Source organism: Neolamprologus brichardi, chromosome 7 (genome assembly GCF_056152115.1).
Source record: "Neolamprologus brichardi isolate AB-2024 chromosome 7, ASM5615211v1, whole genome shotgun sequence".
Taxonomy (NCBI): Eukaryota; Metazoa; Chordata; class Actinopteri; order Cichliformes; family Cichlidae; genus Neolamprologus; species Neolamprologus brichardi.
The window spans coordinates 32090925-32110901 of NC_142110.1; the positions used below are offsets into that span (position 1 = coordinate 32090925).

Below are 19977 nucleotides of genomic sequence, written 5' to 3' on the forward strand. Positions count from 1 at the left end.
GCACGGAGGCGAAGCACCCCCGAACCCCAAACCCCCACGCCCGCCCCGGATCCACTCAGGGGCAGCCAGGCCACCAGGCCAGTAACCTACGTCCGCCAGCACAGACCATCCTCCAGCCCCGCTGCACGCAGCCACGAGGAGAACAACCTCTGAGAGCGACCAGAGCCACTAACCAGGTTATGAACACAACCCCCGGGTTAAGCCCTCCAGGGATAACGTCTCTAGGGGTCCTCCAGGTGCCCTAAGCCCATCCCAACCTCCACATCAACCACAATAGCCAAGGCGGGACCAAACCACGACCCCCCAACCCCGCTAGGTGATGGAGCCGATCAAAGGAGCCCAGAGGGATTGATCTAACGTGGTGGCAGAGGCTATATCGAGACTAATGTGATCTATTAGATAGTTTCTATATTGGCTAGAATTAAGATTATTTTTATTTTTCCAGTTCATGAGGACCGTTTTCTTGGCGATGCATAGGGCAGTAAAAACCATGTGGACTGTATTAGTTTCTGTAGTGACATCATCCAAATTTCCCAACAAGCATACTAAAGGGGAGGTTGGAATTTTACATTTCAGACACTTTGATAAGTCTTCACATATCTCGTGCCAAAACTTCTGCACTGGTGGACAGAACCAAAAAGCGTGGATGTAATTGTCTGGTGTATTGCCTTGACAGTGTGAGCAGTTGTTGGCGGATGTAAAGCCCATCTTGAACATTCGATGACCTGTATAGTGCACTCTATGCAGTATTTTGTATTGTATTAATTGCAGATTGGGATTTTTAATCAATTTAAAGGTTTTTAAGCACATCTGAGACCAGACGTTTTGGTCTAAGCTGACTGATAAATCTGCTTCCCACTTTGCAATAGGAAGGGATATTGATTCATCTATTTTAGAAAGTGTTCTGTATATTTTAGATAATAGTTTGGGGGATTTAAGAGTAAGAAATTGAACCACACTTGGTGGTGTTTGTAATTCAACTTGACTGAGGTTAAATTTCTTTTTTACTATGGATTTAATTTGTTGATATTCTAAAAATCTTTTCTTGTTGATCCCATATTGTGTAACTAGTCTGTCAAATGGAATAAATTCTGTTCCCTCTAATATATGTTCTAAGTATTTAATTCCTTTACAACTCCATTCTGGGAAATTAATCTTATTATTGTTTTGTAGTATGTCAGGGTTATTCCAGATAGGTGTACGTTTGCATGGGATTAATGAAGACTCCGTTATTTTTAGAAACTCCCACCATGCTGTCAGAGAAAAGCTGATGTTGATGCTTTTAAAGCATTCATGTCTTTTGATGTTTGAGCTAATAAATGGTAGGTCTGAAATCTCTAGATCATTGCATAGTGCCTGTTCAACATCTAGCCAGGGCTCATCTAAGAGGGTACATTTTAACCATTCTGAGATGAACTGAAGCCTGTTGGCTAAGAAGTATTGGTGAAAATTAGGCAGATCTAATCCTCCTCTATCCTTGGTTCTTTGTAGTGTTTTTAAGCTGATACGCGGGGGTTTATCTTTCCAAAGGAATTTAGAAATATGTGAATCCAGAGATCTGAACCAATCTTGTGATGGTTTGTTGGGGATCATTAAAAATAAGTAATTTATTTTTGGCAAGATCATCATTTTTATAGTGGCGACCCTTCCCATGAGTGATATGGGTAGAGATTTCCATCTAGTCAGATCGCCTTCTACTTTCTTTAGAAGTGGGATGTGGTTTAATTTAATTAAGTCTGAAAGCTTAGGAGAAACATTAATACCTAAATATTTAATATTTCCAGATTGTAGTGGGGCAGAAGATGAATTATGGAAGGAGCAGTTAATGGGAAGAACTGTAGATTTTGGCCAATTAATTGAATAATCTGAAACTCTTGAAAACCAGTTTATTAGAGTAATTACCTCAGAGAGGTTGATTTGTGAGTTTTGCAGAAAAAGCAACACATCATCCGCATAGAGACTGATTTTATGTTCTACGTTCTTACATTTTATGCCCTTAATTGTTGTAGCCTGTCTAAATGCTGCTGCTAGAGGTTCGATAAAAATTGCAAAAAGTGAAGGGGAGAGTGGGCATCCCTGTCTGGTGCCCCTCATGAGACAAAAGCTGGAGGATGTCTGGTCATTTGTTCTGATACGAGCTGTTGGGGAATTGTATAATATTCTTATCCAATTTATGAAAGAGTTTCCAAAACCAAATTTGTGTAAAGTTGCAAATAAAAATTTCCAGTTAACTCTGTCAAATGCTTTTTCTGCATCTAGAGATAATATTATGGTTTCAATGTTTTTATTGTATGAGTAGTCTATTAAATTAAGTAATCTACGAGTGTTTGTTGAGGAGTGCCGACCTTTTATGAAACCAGTTTGGTCAGGATGAATTAAGAGGGGGGTTATTTTCTCTAATCTCTTTGAGAGAGCTTTGCAGATTATTTTAAGGTCTACATTTATAAGGGATATTGGACGATAACTTGAGGGAAATAAAGGGTCTTTTCCTGGTTTTAGCAGGAGATTAATGTTGGCAGAATTCATATTTGGTGGTAGTCTGCCATTTTTCTTGATTTCCTGCAACAATCTATGGAATACTGGTGCCAAAATTGTCCAGAATTCTTTGTAGAATTCTGCAGGAAAGCCGTCTGGACCTGGAGCCTTGTTATTGGGCATACTTATCAGGGCTTCCTGGAGTTCACCTGGCGTCAGTGGCGAATCCAGTGCTATTGCTTGACTGTCTAGTAATTTTGGAAGAGTTACGTTGTCAAGAAACAAATCAATTTCATTTTTAGACGGGTTTATTTGTGGTGAATATAAAGTTTCATAGAAATCCCTAAAAATGTTGTTTATTCTTCCAGGGTCATATATTGTGTTCCCCGATAAATCTTTAGTAGCACATATAGTTGTTTTTTCTTTATTTATTTTTAACTGGTTTGCTAGAAATCGACCTGATTTGTTACTGTGTTCAAAATTCTGCAAGCGAAGTCTTTGTACAAGGAATTGTGTTTTTCTATTAATAATTTCATTTAATTCTAGTTTTGTTTTGCATATTTTGTTCATTATTTCTTGATCTTGGTGGAACGCGTAGGCTTCTTCTAAGGATTTGATGGTTTTTTCTAATTCCTGAATATTTTTGTTTTCTTCTTTCTTTTTGTGTGATGAGAAAGAAATTATTTTACCTCTCATCACAGCTTTTCCTGCTTCCCATAGAACAGAAGCAGATGTTCCGGGAGTGTCATTAAAGTCTAAATATGAAATCCATTCCTTTTTAAAATATTTAATAAAGTCTTCATCTTTAAGTAGTGATGTGTTAAATCTCCAGTTTTTACTTGGCGTAGTATTATTCTTGTGCATTAGTGTTAAAGATACAGGAGCATGATCGCTGACAGCTATAGGGTGAATCTCAGTGTCTGAAATGTCACTCAGCAGTGAGCTGCTGACCAAAAAATAATCCAGACGAGAGTAGGAGTGATGAACATGTGAGAAGAAAGTATATTCCTTACTGTTGGGGTGAAGGGAGCGCCATGCATCGCAAAGGCCATAGTCGCTCATATACTGTTTGATTATATTTGTGGATTGCCAATTGCGCTGAGTTCCTGTTGTGTTGAGCCTATCCATTTCTTCATTTAGTCCAAGGTTGAGGTCGCCTCCAAGAATGAGTGTGCCATCTAGGTGTTCAGAGAGTGCACTAAAAAATCCGTGGAAGAATGAGGGTTCATCAACATTTGGACCATATATACTTACAATACATAGTTTTTTGTTCAATATTGATAGTTTAATAATTAGAAATCTACCCTCTGGATCTATAACTGTATCGAGTACTGTAAAATTAACATTTTTATGTATTAAAATTGCTACTCCTCTTTGTCTAGAATTATAACAAGCTGCAAACACATTAGGAAACTCAGGTGTTTTAAGTTCGTTTAAACCTGTAACAGGTCTGTGAGTTTCTTGTAATAAAACAACATCTGCCTGTAGTTTTTTAAGCTGGTTAAATGTCTTTAACCTCTTTCCTCTGGTGCCAGCCCCATTTACATTCCATGTGACAAACCTCAGCATGCCCATAATTGTGTGTGTATGTCTAATGATGTAAGCTGGGTGTTTCGTTTAGACGGGTGGAGAGAATGTGGAAACATCACTTGTTTGTAAATAGAAAGAGAAAAAAGTGTGGTGATAGGCTCCATAAGTCTGACTATGTGTGTGACTATTCACTAATATGAACAAGCGTGGCTTGTGTATGTGTCCTGTAAGTCTGTGCTTGCTGTGAGGCTGTTGTAAATGTGCTGCCGTTGAGCGCATGTGTTTGCGTGATCGTGGTGTGAAAATATGGAGAAATAGAGGGTGTTGTTTGTAGGTGAGTGGGGAAGTAGGTGATCACAGCAGTGAAAGACCAGAGAAAGAAAGAAACCACATAAACTGTAAGCGACAACAAAAAAAAAAAAGAAAAGAAATGGAAACATTCCAATTAAAGTAAAGACGGAGGGTGACGGTGTTATATCTGCTATGACATCATACTGATATTACTAGGTTAAACCCATGTTAAAGGAGAAAGTGTGAATGAATAAGAAAAGAATGTAGCGGGTTCTTATCTGGAGTGCAGTCAATATAACCACGGTGTGGTGCCGGGGTCGCGGTAGAGCTGTCCGTCCACGTAGAGCCGGTCCACGGCGATGACAGCACGGGAGCCTTTCAGGATGAAGCTACGTCGGACTGGGAACAGGACCTTGCGTCGTTCCAGGATCTCTTTGGGGAACTGGTCGTTCACGCTGAAGTCCGTTCCTTTCAGTTCCCTGCCGCGACTCTTCACCTGTTCCTTCTGTTTGAAATGACCAAATTTGGCCACAATAGGACGTGGTCTCCCGGTCCGCGACCTCACGCCCCCCAAGCGATGCACTCTATCGAAGGCGATGTTCTTTACGGTGTCCTCCGGCAGCTTCAGGTGGATTTTAATGAAGCTTTTCACCGTTGCCTCCGCGTCCTCTCCGGTAGATTCTGGAATACCAGAAAAAACAAGATTATCTCTCATGCTACGGGCTTGTAGATCGATAACGGACTCTTTTATTTTTTTATTTTCAGTGTTTAGCTGGGTCACGTTATCAGCGAGAGATTTGACCGACTCCCGTAGCGTGGCATTTTCAGCGGCAAGCGTTTCCACCTGCTGCTGGCTGAATTCCAGGGATTCTCTCAGAGATTTAAATTCCCGGTGTAAAATCTCCACCAGGGACAGCCTCGCATCGAAACTGGACAATCGCTTGTCGATTGACTCCAGGATATCTGCGATGTCTTTGCCGGCAGGCGATGTTGTGCCGAGGGAGTCTGCCGGGCGACATCTCTTCGATGACGGCGTCTCGGTTTTGGCCGGGGAAGATGCACTCTGGGCCTTCTTCATTACTAAATCTTGGAAGCAGCGGTCGATGTATTCTTGGAGAGCGTCTAAACTCTCCCCGTTGTCCTCCAGGGTGTTAGAGATGATAAGACAGATGTTGTTAGTTATATGACAGTTGGTTAGTTTATTTGGCAGTACTGAAGCTTAAGGAAACTTTGTTAAACTCTACGCTACCATTCGCTTTTTTTTCCGCCAAATCTCCAGCGTCTGACGTCACCTACAACATGGGTCGCTTACCTTACCCGTCACTCCCAACTTTTATTTTCAAACACAACAAAGTATAACAGCCAACATACTGGACACTGTTCTGCTGAACAACAAACAATTATATTGCCATCACTGTTATAGTCTTACAATGAAACAAAGTCTCAGATGTAATTATTCTGAAATTAAGTTTAGGCCTACCACAACTTTGTTTTGTACTAACATTACTTATATAATCAAAATAAAATATTTGTTGTTCTGTCACAAGTGCAGTCTCTAATTTAAACAACACATTTGTTTTTCATTCCAACACAGGAGCTGGAATGTTGTATTATTTTAAGGATGGCTTGTTTCCAGTCCAGGCATTACTGCCTGAATGACTGTCATGGATTGAGGTGATCTAAATGTAGGTGCAGAAGAAAGTCTTTAACTTCCCTTAAGTACAGTGGCAGTGGATGTGGGTTGGAGATGCAATGAGCTTGAACCTGCAGGCGACCATCTTCACTGACCACACCATCTGTGACGGAGGACTCATCTCTCCTGTTGTCCTGCAAGCAAACAATCATATTTTTTGGAACATGAACTTAATTGCTTTCTTAAAACATTTTTTCTGCATTTGGTATAAAACAGACTCCAATTTAGACAATCTCAGGCTCCCTCCCCACCGGAGAGGTGACATTCAATGTCCCACTGTCACTCTGGATAGCCGTGACCACCACCCAACACACAATAATGTCATGAAAGCATCATTTTAAAAAGGGCTATGCAAACATGGCCAATAACTTTCATTCTAATGATGTGCAAAATGATTTGGGCACAAAACAAATTTTGCTGTTAGAAAACTTGCAGACTTCACTATTTACAGTGTAGACCCTCTAAACTAAGTTTGGGGGATGTGATCTTTCAAGAAATGCAGACAAACTGTTGTTGTTTGTTTACTTACACAGCATGTCTTGTAGAATTAACTGGAGTCACCAGCAACAGCATCGCGCAGTCATATCTCAAGTCTAATAACAGAAGACAGGAAAAGATCAGTACAGAAACAACTTCCCCAAACCAAAGCACAAATAAAACAAAAAGTAAAACAGGCTGATCTAAAGTATGATTAAAGTTCAGCCTGATTAATATAAATGTCACTGACAGTTGCTAATATATTGGAAAACCAAAATACTTACTGATGTCTTTCTGTCCAACAGCAGGAGTGCTGGTCCCGAGCCTCAAAGACAGTAAGAAGCAAGCAGAGGGAGAAAAAGCAGAACATTTTTCAGAAACCAATTTGATCCTTAATGGCTGTGCAATCATTGTAACAGAGTTTGGTTATGTTGTTAAGAAAGGCTAGATTTGACATTAATAGATGCCACAGATGTTTAAAAGCTGCCACAAAGTATGAAAAAAATGGACGTCTCCAAAAACGTCGGAGCATTTTTGCAAATATGTGATGTCTTGAAAAATCGAGCAGATATTTGAGCTTTACTCAGCTACATGCAGACAGACCTTCATACCGAGGCCTGTCCTGAAGAAAAGCACCATGTTAGCAGAGTTGGTGGAGGAGCTGAAAAAGACTGGACTGTATGCTGTTCCTGCTGATGGCTGCTATGCTGGACCTGGAGATGTGGCCTGTGATGTCTGCAGTGGGAGAAAGCTCAAAGCCATCAAATCCTGTCTGCAGTGTCTGGTCTCTTACTGTGAGCAACATCTCCAGCCTCATCATAATGTAGACGCATTAAAGAAACACAAACTGGTCGACCCCTCCGAGAAGCTTCAGGATACCATCTGCTCTCGCCACAATGAGGTAATGAAGATTTTCTGCCGCACTGATAACAGATGTATCTGTTATACCTGCTCCATAGATGAGCATAAAGCCCACGAGACAGTCCCAGCATCAGCTGAAAGAACTCAAAGACAGAAAGAGCTCGATCCATGTCGTGAAAAAATTCAACAAAGAATTGAGAATAGAAAAAAAGACGTGAATTTGCTTAAGCAGGAAGTGGAAGCCATTAATCAGTCCGCTGATAAAGCTAAGAGGGACACTGACAAAATATTCAGTGAGCTGATCCTCCTCATTGAGAAAAGAAGCTCTGATATGAAGCAACAGATCAGATTCCATCAGGAAACTGAAATAAATTGAGTCAACAAGCTTCTGGAAGAGCTCGAGGAGGAACTCAATGAGCTGAAAAGGAAAGATACTGAACTGGAGAAGCTCTCTCACACAGAGGATCACACCCAGTTTCTGAATATGTTTCCAGTGCTCTCAGATCTCAGTGAATCTTCAGAGTCACGATGTCCCACAGCCTGTCCTTTGCTGTATTTTGGGGATGTGCCGGCTGCTGTATCAGAGGTGAAAGATAAGCTACAGGGCGTTCTTCAGAGGGGATGGCAAAAAGTTTTGCGGAAAGTGATTAATGTGCATGTGTTGGTACCACAACCAGAGCCCCAAACCAGAGCTGAATTCTTAAAGTTTTCAACTCAGCTCACACTGGATCCAGACACTGTAAACACGAGGATGTTATTATCTGAAGAGAACAGAAGGGCAACATTTGTGAGTAAAAAACAGGCATATCCTGGTCACCGTGAAAGATTCATGAACAGGTCTCAGGTCCTGAGCAGAGAAAGTCTGACTGGACGTCATTACTGGGAGGTAGAGTGGAGCGGGTTTGGTATGTACGTAGCAGTCGCATACAAAAGTATTATGAGAACAGGAGATGAAAGTGAATTTGGAAATAATGATAAGTCCTGGGCGTTAAGGTGTTCTTCCAGTCACTATGAATTAAGTCATAAAAGAGTATGTGAATGGTTTTCAGGTCCTCAGTCCTTCAGAATAGGAGTGTACCTGGATCACACAGCAGGTGTTCTGTCTTTCTACAGCGTCTTTGACACCATGATTCTCCTCCACAGAGTCCAGGCCACATTCACTCAGCTGCTGTATGCTGGACTTAGAGCTTATCATTTCTTGGGTGCAGACTCGTCTGCTGTGTTTAGTGAGCTGGAGCAGATGGACACTGTTACAGAATGAAGAATCAAATTACAGCATTTACATTTATGTTAGACTACTTTTAATTAACTGCTTTAGCCCACTTACAATGAAAATTTTAAAAAAAATCTAGTCATTGACCTGTGTAGTATGTTAACACTATTGGAAGTAAAAATAACTTGAACTCCAATTTCAAAAACATAACTTACTTTTTTTTCTTTTCTTATAAAGCTCTGACTTGTATGAGTCTGTGGTCTGAAAGAGAGTCCTGAAACTCTCTGTCTGCAAAATACAGTATATAATGACCAATGTTGGGCAATTAATTATATAGTTACTTCTTCAAAAAAGTAACTCAGTTTGGCAAACAACAAAGTTTTTTGCAGCTATCTTTTTTTTAAATGCAGCCAAGGCATTTTTAAATAAACATTTCAAACTATTTACAGAACAATCAGCTGTTCTGCATCAAATTTGATTTTTTTTTTTGTGCGCAACGCAGATTTTCTGTGCGCAGAGACCGTGCCAGCAGTGCGCAATTGCGCACGTGCGCAGCTCAGAGGGAACATTGTTCGTCATTAATTCATGCAGTCATAAGCAGTCATGCATGACTTCAGCATGACTTAAGTATATGATTTGCATTCTTAATATAAAGTGTTAATATTTATCAATCCAGCGGAAAAGTTTGGGAAAATCATGGACAGGTCACCAGTCTATCACAGGGCAAACACAGAGAGAACAATTCACATTCATAAGGCAACAGAATTGCCAGTTAACTTAGCACATGTTTTTGGACAGAGGGAAGAAGAAGAAGCCAGCATATCAAGAGAAAACTGCTTCACAGAGAAAGGTCCCAGCAGATCAGTGGAGCACAGAGCACTTTTTTTAGATGGCAATTTCATTTTTATCAGTGTAGGAGGAACATGGGCATGCACAAATGCACACGAAGGTGACGTGATGCCCAGTAATAAAAATAGTTTCACATGACTGCATACCAGAGAATAATTGGTGTTTGTAAGGCATTTAAATGTGCACCATTGTGTAACCAAGGGCTGAAGTAGATCTCTAACTTGTAAATTTGGTTGTGAATGAAGCTGTTGAACCTGTGGAAAACCCCAAGGACACAAAAAGTACATAATGTGAAGTTGACACTAAAAGTTACCTGTTAGGTAACTTTCTTGTACAACTAAAACCGCTTGTACAGATTTAATAGCCTACCTTCTTTCAGTTTTCCTAAATGTGCTACTGCATGGTAGCCAACACTGGTAAACTACAGAGACACCTAATGCTAATTACTACTAAGTCATTTATGCTAAGGAACAGGTAGCTTTCTTTGTTATAATCACTTTGAGGTGAGCCTGTTAACTGATGTGAAAATGTAATGTTGGTTTGTCTGTTTTATATATATATATATATATATATATATACCTCTGGACATTAATAAGTAATATGCATAAAATTAATGAAGGACATTCTCTGTTTAATTTGCTTAAATGCAACTGCATATTTTAATGCCTGATTATTTTAAACATATCTCCAGTAAATGGTTGCCATAATAATTTGTATGTAAACATAGCCCTTTGTACAAAATAACCTTGGATGTACAGTTTATTAGATTTGACAGCACCCTCAAGTGGTCAGATTAGTAATGACAGAAGCAGAGATGAGGAAACATACTCAACATTTTTCTAACACTGCTGTTACATAATATTAACCATGTCCATGTATAGTTGTTGTTTTGTTTTGTGTGCCAGTTCTACTAGTGAATGTCACAGTTGCTGCAAAAAAGCTACCAAAGGCAGACTGCAGTGTAAACGCTGAGTGACACACCTGCTGTCAGACCTGCAGGTTTATCTCTGTGCTGTTCTCATCTGTGTTATAGTGGACACAAACTATTTTTTTTGGAGTTGCATAAATAATTTGTGTGCCTTCTTATTTGATGCAGAACACCTGATTGTTCTGTAAATAGTTTTAAATGGTTATATAAAAAATGTCTAAGCCTTGGCTGCATTTTTAGGTAGATAGTACCATATAACATTGTTGTTTGCAAAACTTGTGCATATTTTTAAAAAATGTAAAATTTCTATTTGCATTTCAAGTTATGAAAATGATTTGTTAAACATGCTTGTGGTTTTTACAGTCAAAACTATCACTTTCTACTCGTATTTTAAATTTTGTCTGAATTTAGATAAATTGTGCTGATACAGTATGTCAAAATGAGAAAATAATAGATTGGCAAGATAAACAGTTTTTAAAGGTGAAATATAGATGCCAAATCAAAAGTAGTCAGAAACGGCCAATTATACCCTGGACCCCAGAGGGTTAAAGGCTAAAAGCAAAGTTGTCACCAAGTACTGTTTATATTTGTGTGTATTGCTGCAGCTTTTTTGAGTATTAACTTGGTGCCTTTGGGTGAAATAATGGTAATATGAGGGACTGATCCATATGGTCACAAAGAATAGCCACTTGTTTCTGTGCTAGCAAAGTTCCCCGGCTTTCATTCAAACTGTGTTTATCGTCAGCACCTACACATTAAACTACTTAAACATTATAAATGTCTTCAAGCTCACACTGAGGCATGTGGGACACTATCAGCCACTGAGACAGTACACACATATATGTGTATTTGTATATAAATATTTCATACTTTAATGCTGCCTGTTTATCTAAGGGAGATGAACAAAATACATTGGAATTGTACATAATAATATCATAGATGATAAATTCAATAGATTTTAAGTAGATGCTTGTGCATTCTTAAAGTCTTATATGTTGAATTGAACTATGTGATCTGTTCAAACCTCTCCCAATTAGTGCTGTTCTCCATGCCTGTCTGACTGTACATGATGTTATTAGCGCAAACACTTTAAAGGTGATCATTTAGGACTTCAGCAATAATACAGACAGCAATGTACAGGGTGGTCCATTTATATGGATACACCGTAATAACATGGGAATGGTTGGTGATATTAAAGTCCTGTTTGTGGCACATTAGTATATGAGAGGGGGCAAACTCCTCAAGATGGGTGGTGACCATGGTGGGCATTTAGAAGTCGGCCATCTTGGATACAACTTTTGTTTTTTCAATAGGAAGTGGGCCATGTGACACATCAAACTTATTGGTAATGTCACAAGAAAAACAATGGTGTGCTTGGTTTCAACCAAGCCCCCTTTTGTTCTTAATTTTTATAGAAACATTGTCAGTGAGTATCAAATCAAACAAGGAGATTAAAGGTGTCATAGGTGGGCAGCAGGAACACAAACTCCTCCTCTATGCTGATGATATTCTTGCCATTATAACAGACCCACTTTTATCAGTGCCGCATTTAATGGACACCATAAAGGCGTTCTCTGAGGTGTCAGGTTATACTATTAACTGGGGAAAGTCTGAAGTAATGCCATTATCCCCACTATGCTATCCGTACATGGTAGAAAAATTCAATTTTAAATGAGTACCTAGAGGGATGAAGTATCTTGGGATTAGGCTAAGCCAAGATATGGAGGACCTACCCCCAACTTAATTTTGACCCAGTCCTTCTAAAAATAAAAACAAATATAGAAAAATGGGGCAAATTAAAAATCTCATTGTGGGGCAAAATAAATATTGTAAAAATGATCATAGCTCCCCAATTTAACTATGTAGTAATGATGTTACCAATTGCGATACCGCCTGGTTTCTTAGTAGGAACAGTAGGAAGACTTAATTAAGCAGTTTCTATGGGATGGCAAAAGGGCAAGAATCAAGCTAAGTAAATTATATGCTCCTAGAGAGAAGGGGGGTTTAAGTTTACCCGATCCAAGATTATATTCAGTCTCATTCAAGGTGGCAAAATTTGTTAATTACTGGGAAAAAATCAAGCTGGATAGGAATGGCTAAATATAGAGTCTGAGATTTATTCTCCTTTCGATCCAAAAGGTATGTTGTCTCAAAGCTGCACTTCAATGAACCCAACTTTGCTTCACTCTACCCAGGTATGGCTCAATATACATAGAATTCTTAAAATATCACCTCATGTGCAGTTTTACTCATCTCTTTGGAACAATCCAGCTATTCGTATAGGGAAAAAATTGTGTTTTGGAAATTGTGGCAGTCTCATGGCATAAATGTTATTAGCAACTTATTTAAAGATGGGGAATTTATGTCCTATAGAGACCTTGTTCAAACATACAAATTGGAAGGGAAGGAAAATGTCTGGAGATATTTGCAAATTAGACATTGTGTGACGTCGAAGTTCAGAAGGGGACATGAAAATCTAGTTCTAAATTTTATAAATATGCCTCAGGAGCAACACAGCATCATGTTTTTTTAGGTTGGTAAATGATAATAGAAGTGGGGAATGTTCGAATACTAAAACTTTGTGGCAGAAAGATTTAAATGCACCAATTCCAAATGAAAAATGGATGGGCATTTTGGCGGAAAAATGGGATTTATGTTAAGGAGGCGAGGAGCAAATGCATACAATATAAAATTCTGCATAGATATTATCATACTCCAACAAGATTACACCGTATGAAGCTTATGCGTGACGATCTCTGTTGGAAATGTAAAATTGAGGCGGGGAATTTCCAACATTGTTTTTGGGAATGTTCCCTTATAGCTCCTTTTTGGAAGGAAGTCGTCACACTTTTAAAAGGTTGGCCAGGATTAGAAGTGCCCTTAACTCCTGAATTGTGCTTATTAGGAGACTGTTCTCATATTCCAAGAATTCATAATAATATTTTTACGGTTGTTATGGTTGGACTGGTAAATGCATCGAGGATTATCCTTAGGCACTGGAAGACTACAGTACATCCTGAACTGAAAGACTGGATCAGAGCAATGGCAGAGACTGCTTCCTATGAGTCCATGCTGAATAAACTTAAAAAACTTAAAAATGATACAGAAGACAAAGATGAACTGTGGGACTACTTTTGGAGCTATCTCAAGGTTCAAGGTTCAAGGTTCTTTATTTGTCACATGCATAGTTATACAAGTATAACACACAGTGAAATATAGCCTGACACGCTCCTCGACATGTGCAAAAATGGGGGGGTAGAGGAAGAACATTATATATATATATATATATACATATATATATATATATATATATATACATTGGGTGAATGTGCAGTAGTAGCAGCAAGCAGGTGAATTCTTTACATTAATATGAATAGACATCTGACTATTTTACAGAATAGACAATATAAACATATTTCAAATTAAAGGAATTTGAAATGTACATTGTGCCTGGGTTTAGAGTGTTTGGAAGAGAGTCCTGTCTCAGTCAATTATAGATGATGTGAGAGGGCGGGTGTGTGTGTTTAGGGCCCGGATGGCTTGGGGATAGAAGCTCCTCTTGAGTTTCTCTGTCCTTGCCCGGATGATGTGGAACCTTCTACCAGATTGCAGAAGTTGGAACAGTTTGTTGCCAGGATGGGACGGGTCCTTCTGTATCTGTGCCGCTCTAGTCCGGAACTCCTGGTGTAGGTGTCCTGAAGCGGGGGGAGAGCAATCCTGCAGCAGCGTTCTGCTGTACGGATCACTCTCTGGAGAGCTTTTTGGTCCTTCACACAGCTGTTCCCAAACCAGGATGCGATGTTCTGTGTGAGGATGCTCTCCACAGCGCCTGTATAGAAAATCCTGAGGATCTTTGGAGAGACCCTGAACTTCCTCAGTTGTCGTAGGTGATACAGGCGCTGCCTAGCCTTTTTGGTCTGGACCTGAATGTGGGCAGACCATGTTCTGAGGAGATGTGGAATACTTGAAGGACTGTACCCTCTCCACTGGAGCTCCATTGATGATAATGGGCTTGTAGTCTCTGTGCTGACTCCTTCTGAAGTCCACCACCAGCTCCTTGGTCTTGCCGACGTTCAGCTGGAGGTGGTTGTCCTGGCACCATGATGCCAGATTCTTCACTTCGTCCATGTAGGCCGCCTCATCGTTGTTGGAGATGGCACCCAACACCACTGTGTCGTCAGCAAACTTCACAATGGTGTTGGAGCCATGGGTGGCCACACAGTCTGAAGTGTAGAGGGAGTAGAGCAGTGGCGAGAGGACACATCCCTGAGGTGCTCCTGTGTTGATGGTGATGCTGTTAGAGACGCATCTACCCACCCTCACCATCTGAGTTCTGCCAGTGAGGAAGTCCAACACCCATGCACACAGACGGCTGTTAAGTCCCAGATCCCTGAGCTTTGTGAACAGTCTGCAGGGCACTATTGTGTTAAACGCTGAACTGTAATCAACAAACAGCATTCTCACATAGTTACCCTGTTTCTTGTCCACATGGCAGAGGATGGTGTGCAGGACGTGGGCGATGGCATCCTCTGTGGATCTGTTGGATCGGTAGGCGAACTGCAGCGGATCTGTGGTGTCTGGGATGGAGGAGGAGATGATGTTCTTCAGCAGCCTCTCAAACACCTTCATTACTACCGAGGTCAGTGCAACTGGCCGGTAATCGTTCAGGGATGAGTAGGGATGGGTATTGATAAGATTTTCACGATTCCGATTTCATTTTCAATTCTGTTTAACGATTCAATTCTTTATCGATTCCCTTATCGATTCTTTTTAAAAAAGGAGAACACTAAGGTCGATTAGCTTAGAACTTTGTTTTATATCTTCTCTTTGAACAAGATAGAAATTTAGGAGTAACATGGCCTTACAAACCCAACAGTGAGATCTTAAGAGATCCAGCCTACGGCTCTTCAATGGGGTGTCACAGGGTCCCCAGGAAAAAAAATTGTAAATGTAAAATAATCAAATAAATATTATTCTGTAGCAATTACACAAGAATATCCAGTAATGTCCCTGCCTACAATTAAACACATTCACTTACCGAAAATCGGGGGCATCTGCTGTGGCAAATGGGTGCAAACCTTTGACCACAAACTTAGTCACTGCTCGGTGACGTTCGTCTATCCTGACCTGAAAGGAGACGCTACCGGTAGACTGCAGCGAGAACTGCCAGCATCTGAGCCGGACTCTGTCTGTCTCTCTCATCATGGTCACCTAAATGCACAGTAATGGCAGGTTTTGTAATAAGGCAGATCGTGCTAACATAATATGCACTGTTAGTTGATTATTTACCTGCCGCATTAACGGGAGAGGACGTGCAAACGTCACCGCTGCTGCTGGGTTGAGATTCACGAGTCCGGAGCGGAATTAAAAACATGACATTCATTTAAGGTTATTGCGTGTTTTGTGAGCAAATGCTTTTGCATATTCGTAGTGTTTCCTCCCTTAAATGAAATATCTACTTTTCAAGTATTGCAAGTTGCCCTGTTGTCATCCGTTCTCGTAAAGTATAACCAAACTTTGGAGCGTTTGAGCCGCTTAGGCGCCGTGTTTCCTACCAGGTAAATGACGCTCTGCAACGTGGTGACATCATTCGGGGCAAGTGGAATTGATAAGGGAATCATTTGCAAAAATGGCAAACGATTTCAAGGAATTGAAACAGTGGGAACCGGTTCTCAACAAGAACCGGTTTTCGATACCCATCCCTAGGGATGAGGGTTTGCTGTTCTTGGGCACAGGAATGATGGTGGATCTTTTGAAGCATGTGGGGACCACAGACTTCGCCAGGGACTCGTTCAAGATGTAAGTGAACACACCTGCTAGCTGGTCAGCACAGCAGCGCAGCAGACGGCCGGTGATGCCGTCTGGCCCCGCCGCTTTCCTTGTGTTCACTCTCCTCAATGCCGCTCGGACGTCATGCTCCGCGATGCTGGTCACTGGTCTCTCGCTGATGACGTCACTGTCCTCGGTAGTCAGGCGGTAGATAGCATTAGCCGCCTGGCTAACCTCGAAACGGGCGTAGAACTGATTCAGGTCGTTGGTGAATGCAGAGTCGGCGTTGATCGGCGCAGTGTCCCTGGCTAGTCCGTAATGGTGCGTAGTCCGTGCCACATACTCCGTGTGTCGCCCTGGTGGAAGCGGGACTCCACACGTTCCCGGTACTGGCATTTGGCATTTCTCACCGCGCGCCGCACGCCGTATGAGGCCGCTTTGTATGCGCTCATATCGCCAGTGGCGAGACCCGCGTTGTAGGAGGCGGTCCTGGCGTTTTCTGCAGTAAACTATCTGAAGCAAATTACTATCTGAAGCAAACAGGAAATCATGACCATATTATCGTAATCTGAAGGACTATTAACTGTGACCACCGGTCCAAATGTTACTTTACCGTCAATTTTATTTGCCCATTTCTGTGTTTCTTCTCTTGGAACCCACTGTTAGTTAGTTTCTCTTTTCTTTCTTTTAGACTTGTAAGGGCAGGGGTGCACACCAGCAGTTTTCTTGTTTTGTTTTGTTTTGTTTGTTTGGTTTTGGTTTTGGCTTTTTTTTGGTTTTTCTCCCTCTTATACAGGTTTAAGTTTATGATGCAAAATCAATAAAAAACGTAAATGTCAAAAAAAACCAAAACGATAAGTTCAGGCTCCATTGTATTGCTATGCGTTCGCCAAACAAGAAACCACTATGCTACGGAACTAGAAGCATGAATAAAGAAAATGAAACAACAAAACTCCACTGGTTATTCAAAACATGGAACAAAATACTCATGGTTCTAAATAAACAGACACACATACTTCATTTAAGAAACACATTTTTAAAGCAAATTTATTTAATGATGGTGATCAACTTGTGGATACATTACTACAACATTTTATGAAAATATTTACGAGTATTTACAAAATAAAATGAACTGCATTTCATCAATGAAAAACTGTAATGATGAGCAAAATATTGTTCAAAAGATACAGAAAATGAAATTTAAATTTTTCAATTTAAAATCTCTGGTCAAAGCATGACATTTTTGTTAATTATTTTATTGCATGCAAATGTATTTTGTCCATATCCTCTTTAACATTCCAGGGTGCAACCAACCAAGGGCTATATATTTAATTTAAAACACACACACACACACACACACAATAAAAGCACAAAGTAATTACTTGATTCTCCCTACTCAAACTCAGACAAACACAGCAGAGGAGTCTGATCCTAAGAAGTGACTTGCCCTCAGTCCAACATAAAGTGGCTGAGTAAATGTGGTCTGGACTCTGTGAAGGAGAATCATGGTGCCAGAGACACTATAGAAGGACAGAATACCTGCTCTGTGATCCAGGTACACTCCAATTTTGGAAGACACAGGGCCTGTAAACCTATAACAATTTTTGCCATGACTGAGTGAATAATTACTACTGTAACAGTCTAATGCCCAAGACTCACTATTGTTTCCAAATTCACTTTGATCTCCCATTCTGCTTATGCTTTTGTATGCGACTGCTATGTAAATACCAAACCCGCTCCACTCTACCTCCCAGTAATGACGTCCAGTCAGACTTTCTCTGCTCAGGACCTGAGACCTGTTCATGAATCTCTCAGGGTGACCTGGATATGCCTGTTTTTTACTCACAAATGTTGCCCTTCTGTTCTCTTCAGATAATAACAGCCGCATGTTTACAGTGTCTGGATCCAGTGTGAGCTGAGTTGAAAACTTTAAGAATTCAGCTCTGGTTTGGGGCTCTGGTTGAGGTAGCAACACGTCTACATCAGTCACTGTGCGGGAAACTTTTTGCCATCCTTCCTGAAGATCATCCTGCAGTTTATTTTTCACCTCTAATACAGCAGCCGGCACATCATCAAAGTACAGCAGAGGATGACGTTTAGTAAAAGGTATCTCTGTAGATTCAGTAAAATTTGAGAACAAAGGGAACATGTGTAGAAACTGAGTGTGATCCTCTGTGTGAGAGAGCTGTTCCAGTTCAGCATGTTTTCTTTTCAGTTCACTGAGCTCTTCCTGCAGTTTTTCCACAACCTGTTTAGCTCGTTTTACTTCAGTTTTCTGTTGGCATCTGATCTGTTGCTGGATATCAGAATTTTTTTCTTTGATGTGAAAGAAAATTTGTTCAAATGTCTTCTCAGTGTCCCTCACAGCTTTATCAGCAGACTGATTAATGGCCTCCATATCCTGCAGAAGCACTTTAACATGTTCTTCTCTATCCTGAATTCTTAGTTGAAAATTTTCCAGACACGGCTTCAGCTCTTTCTGCTTTTCAGTTCTTTCTGTTGAAGCTGGGACTGTGTCGTGGCCTTTATGTTCACCCATGGAGCACAAATAACAGATACACTGCTGATCAGTGCGACAGAAAATCTTCATTACCTCATTGTGGTGAGGGCACATGTTCTCCTGAAGCTTCTTGAACGGGTTGACCAGTTTGTGTTTCTTCAATCCATGTACATTATGATGAGGCTGTAGATGGCGCTCACAATAAGAGACCACACAGTGCAGACACGACTTGAAGGCTTTCAGTTTTCTCCCACTACAAACATCACAGGCCACATCTTCAGGTCCAGCATAGCAGTGATCAGCAGGAACAGCATACAGTCCAGTCTGCTTCACTTCCTCCACTAACTCTGCTAACATGGTGTTTTTCACCAGAGCAGGCCTTGGTATGAAGTTCTGTCTGCACTGAGGACAGCTGTGGATGTGCTTCTGATCCTGTCCATCCCAGTAAATTTTAATACAGTCCCTGCAGTAGTTGTGTCCACAGGGAATAGTCACAGGATCCTTCAGTAGATCCAAACAGATCGCGCAGCAGAGTTTGTCACCAGCAATTTTAAATCCTTTCTGTGCCATTTCGCCCCATAGACAACGTGTCAGTGAATGCATGTGAATGTTTTACAGTTTTGACAGAGAGCAAAAGAAGGAGGGGTTTACATATTCTGATAGATTCCAGAAACAGGATCAGCAGGTTTGAATGACCTAATATGTGTTAAGTGCATTGCTATGCATTCCTGCCTCAGTAACTGGAAACGCCTGAGAAATCATCTTCCACCAAAAACAAGAGGAAGCTTTGCTTATATTTTATTTAGGTTATTGTAATTGCATCCATATATCATAATAATATATTTGAGAATGCTTCGGAACTCTCTTGCCCTCCTCATGTTACTATTATCATTATTATTATAACAGTGATTGAAATGCACCTAATTTCAAACACCAAATAATATTTACCAGGTGAGCATTTTCCTTTTGGTTTGAAGTCTAAGATATGTATAAATGTTACATATTTGTGAAGACTAACATTGTTTAAATATGTCAGGGCATCGCAGCAATGCACAGTTAGCCCCGTAGAATCAGCTAATGTCAGATGTCGGAGTGGAGGATCCCATCCTGTACCTCCTGCAGAGAGCCCACTCACACCTGAAAAAGGGAAAAGGCACGGTAAGGATCCTGTTTCTTGACTTTTTGAGTGCCTTTAATGCAATCCGGCCCTGTCTACTTCAGGAAAAACTAAACAGGATGCAGGCGGACCCCTGCCTGGTCGCTTGGATCTCCGACTACCTCACTGACAGACCACAGTACGTCAGGCTGAAGGTCATCACATCTGACACTGTGGTCAGCAGCACAGGGGCACCACAGGGAACTGTGCTTTCCCCTCTTCTCTTTACCCTGTA

At 40.7% G+C, this 19977-nt stretch overlaps 1 protein-coding gene and 1 pseudogene across 1 annotated transcript; one reads left to right on the plus strand and one right to left on the minus strand.

Moving 5' to 3' along the window:
• Nucleotides 1-6861: 6861 nt before the first annotated feature.
• Nucleotides 6862-8588, plus strand: LOC118453394 (tripartite motif-containing protein 16-like; annotated as a pseudogene).
• Nucleotides 8589-17331: 8743 nt separating this feature from the next.
• LOC102782091 (tripartite motif-containing protein 16-like) lies at nucleotides 17332-19189 on the minus strand. The gene has a single exon (XM_006782657.3). The coding sequence runs from the start codon at nucleotides 19187-19189 to the stop codon at nucleotides 17489-17491; it is 1701 nt and encodes a 566-aa protein (XP_006782720.2). The 3' UTR covers nucleotides 17332-17488.
• Nucleotides 19190-19977: the final 788 nt, after the last annotated feature.

What these genes read in the sequence shown, in the direction of transcription:
- LOC102782091 (XM_006782657.3), bottom strand. Translation starts at nt 19,189, where the DNA reads ATGCATTCACTGACACGTTGTCTATGGGGCGAAATGGCACAGAAAGGA.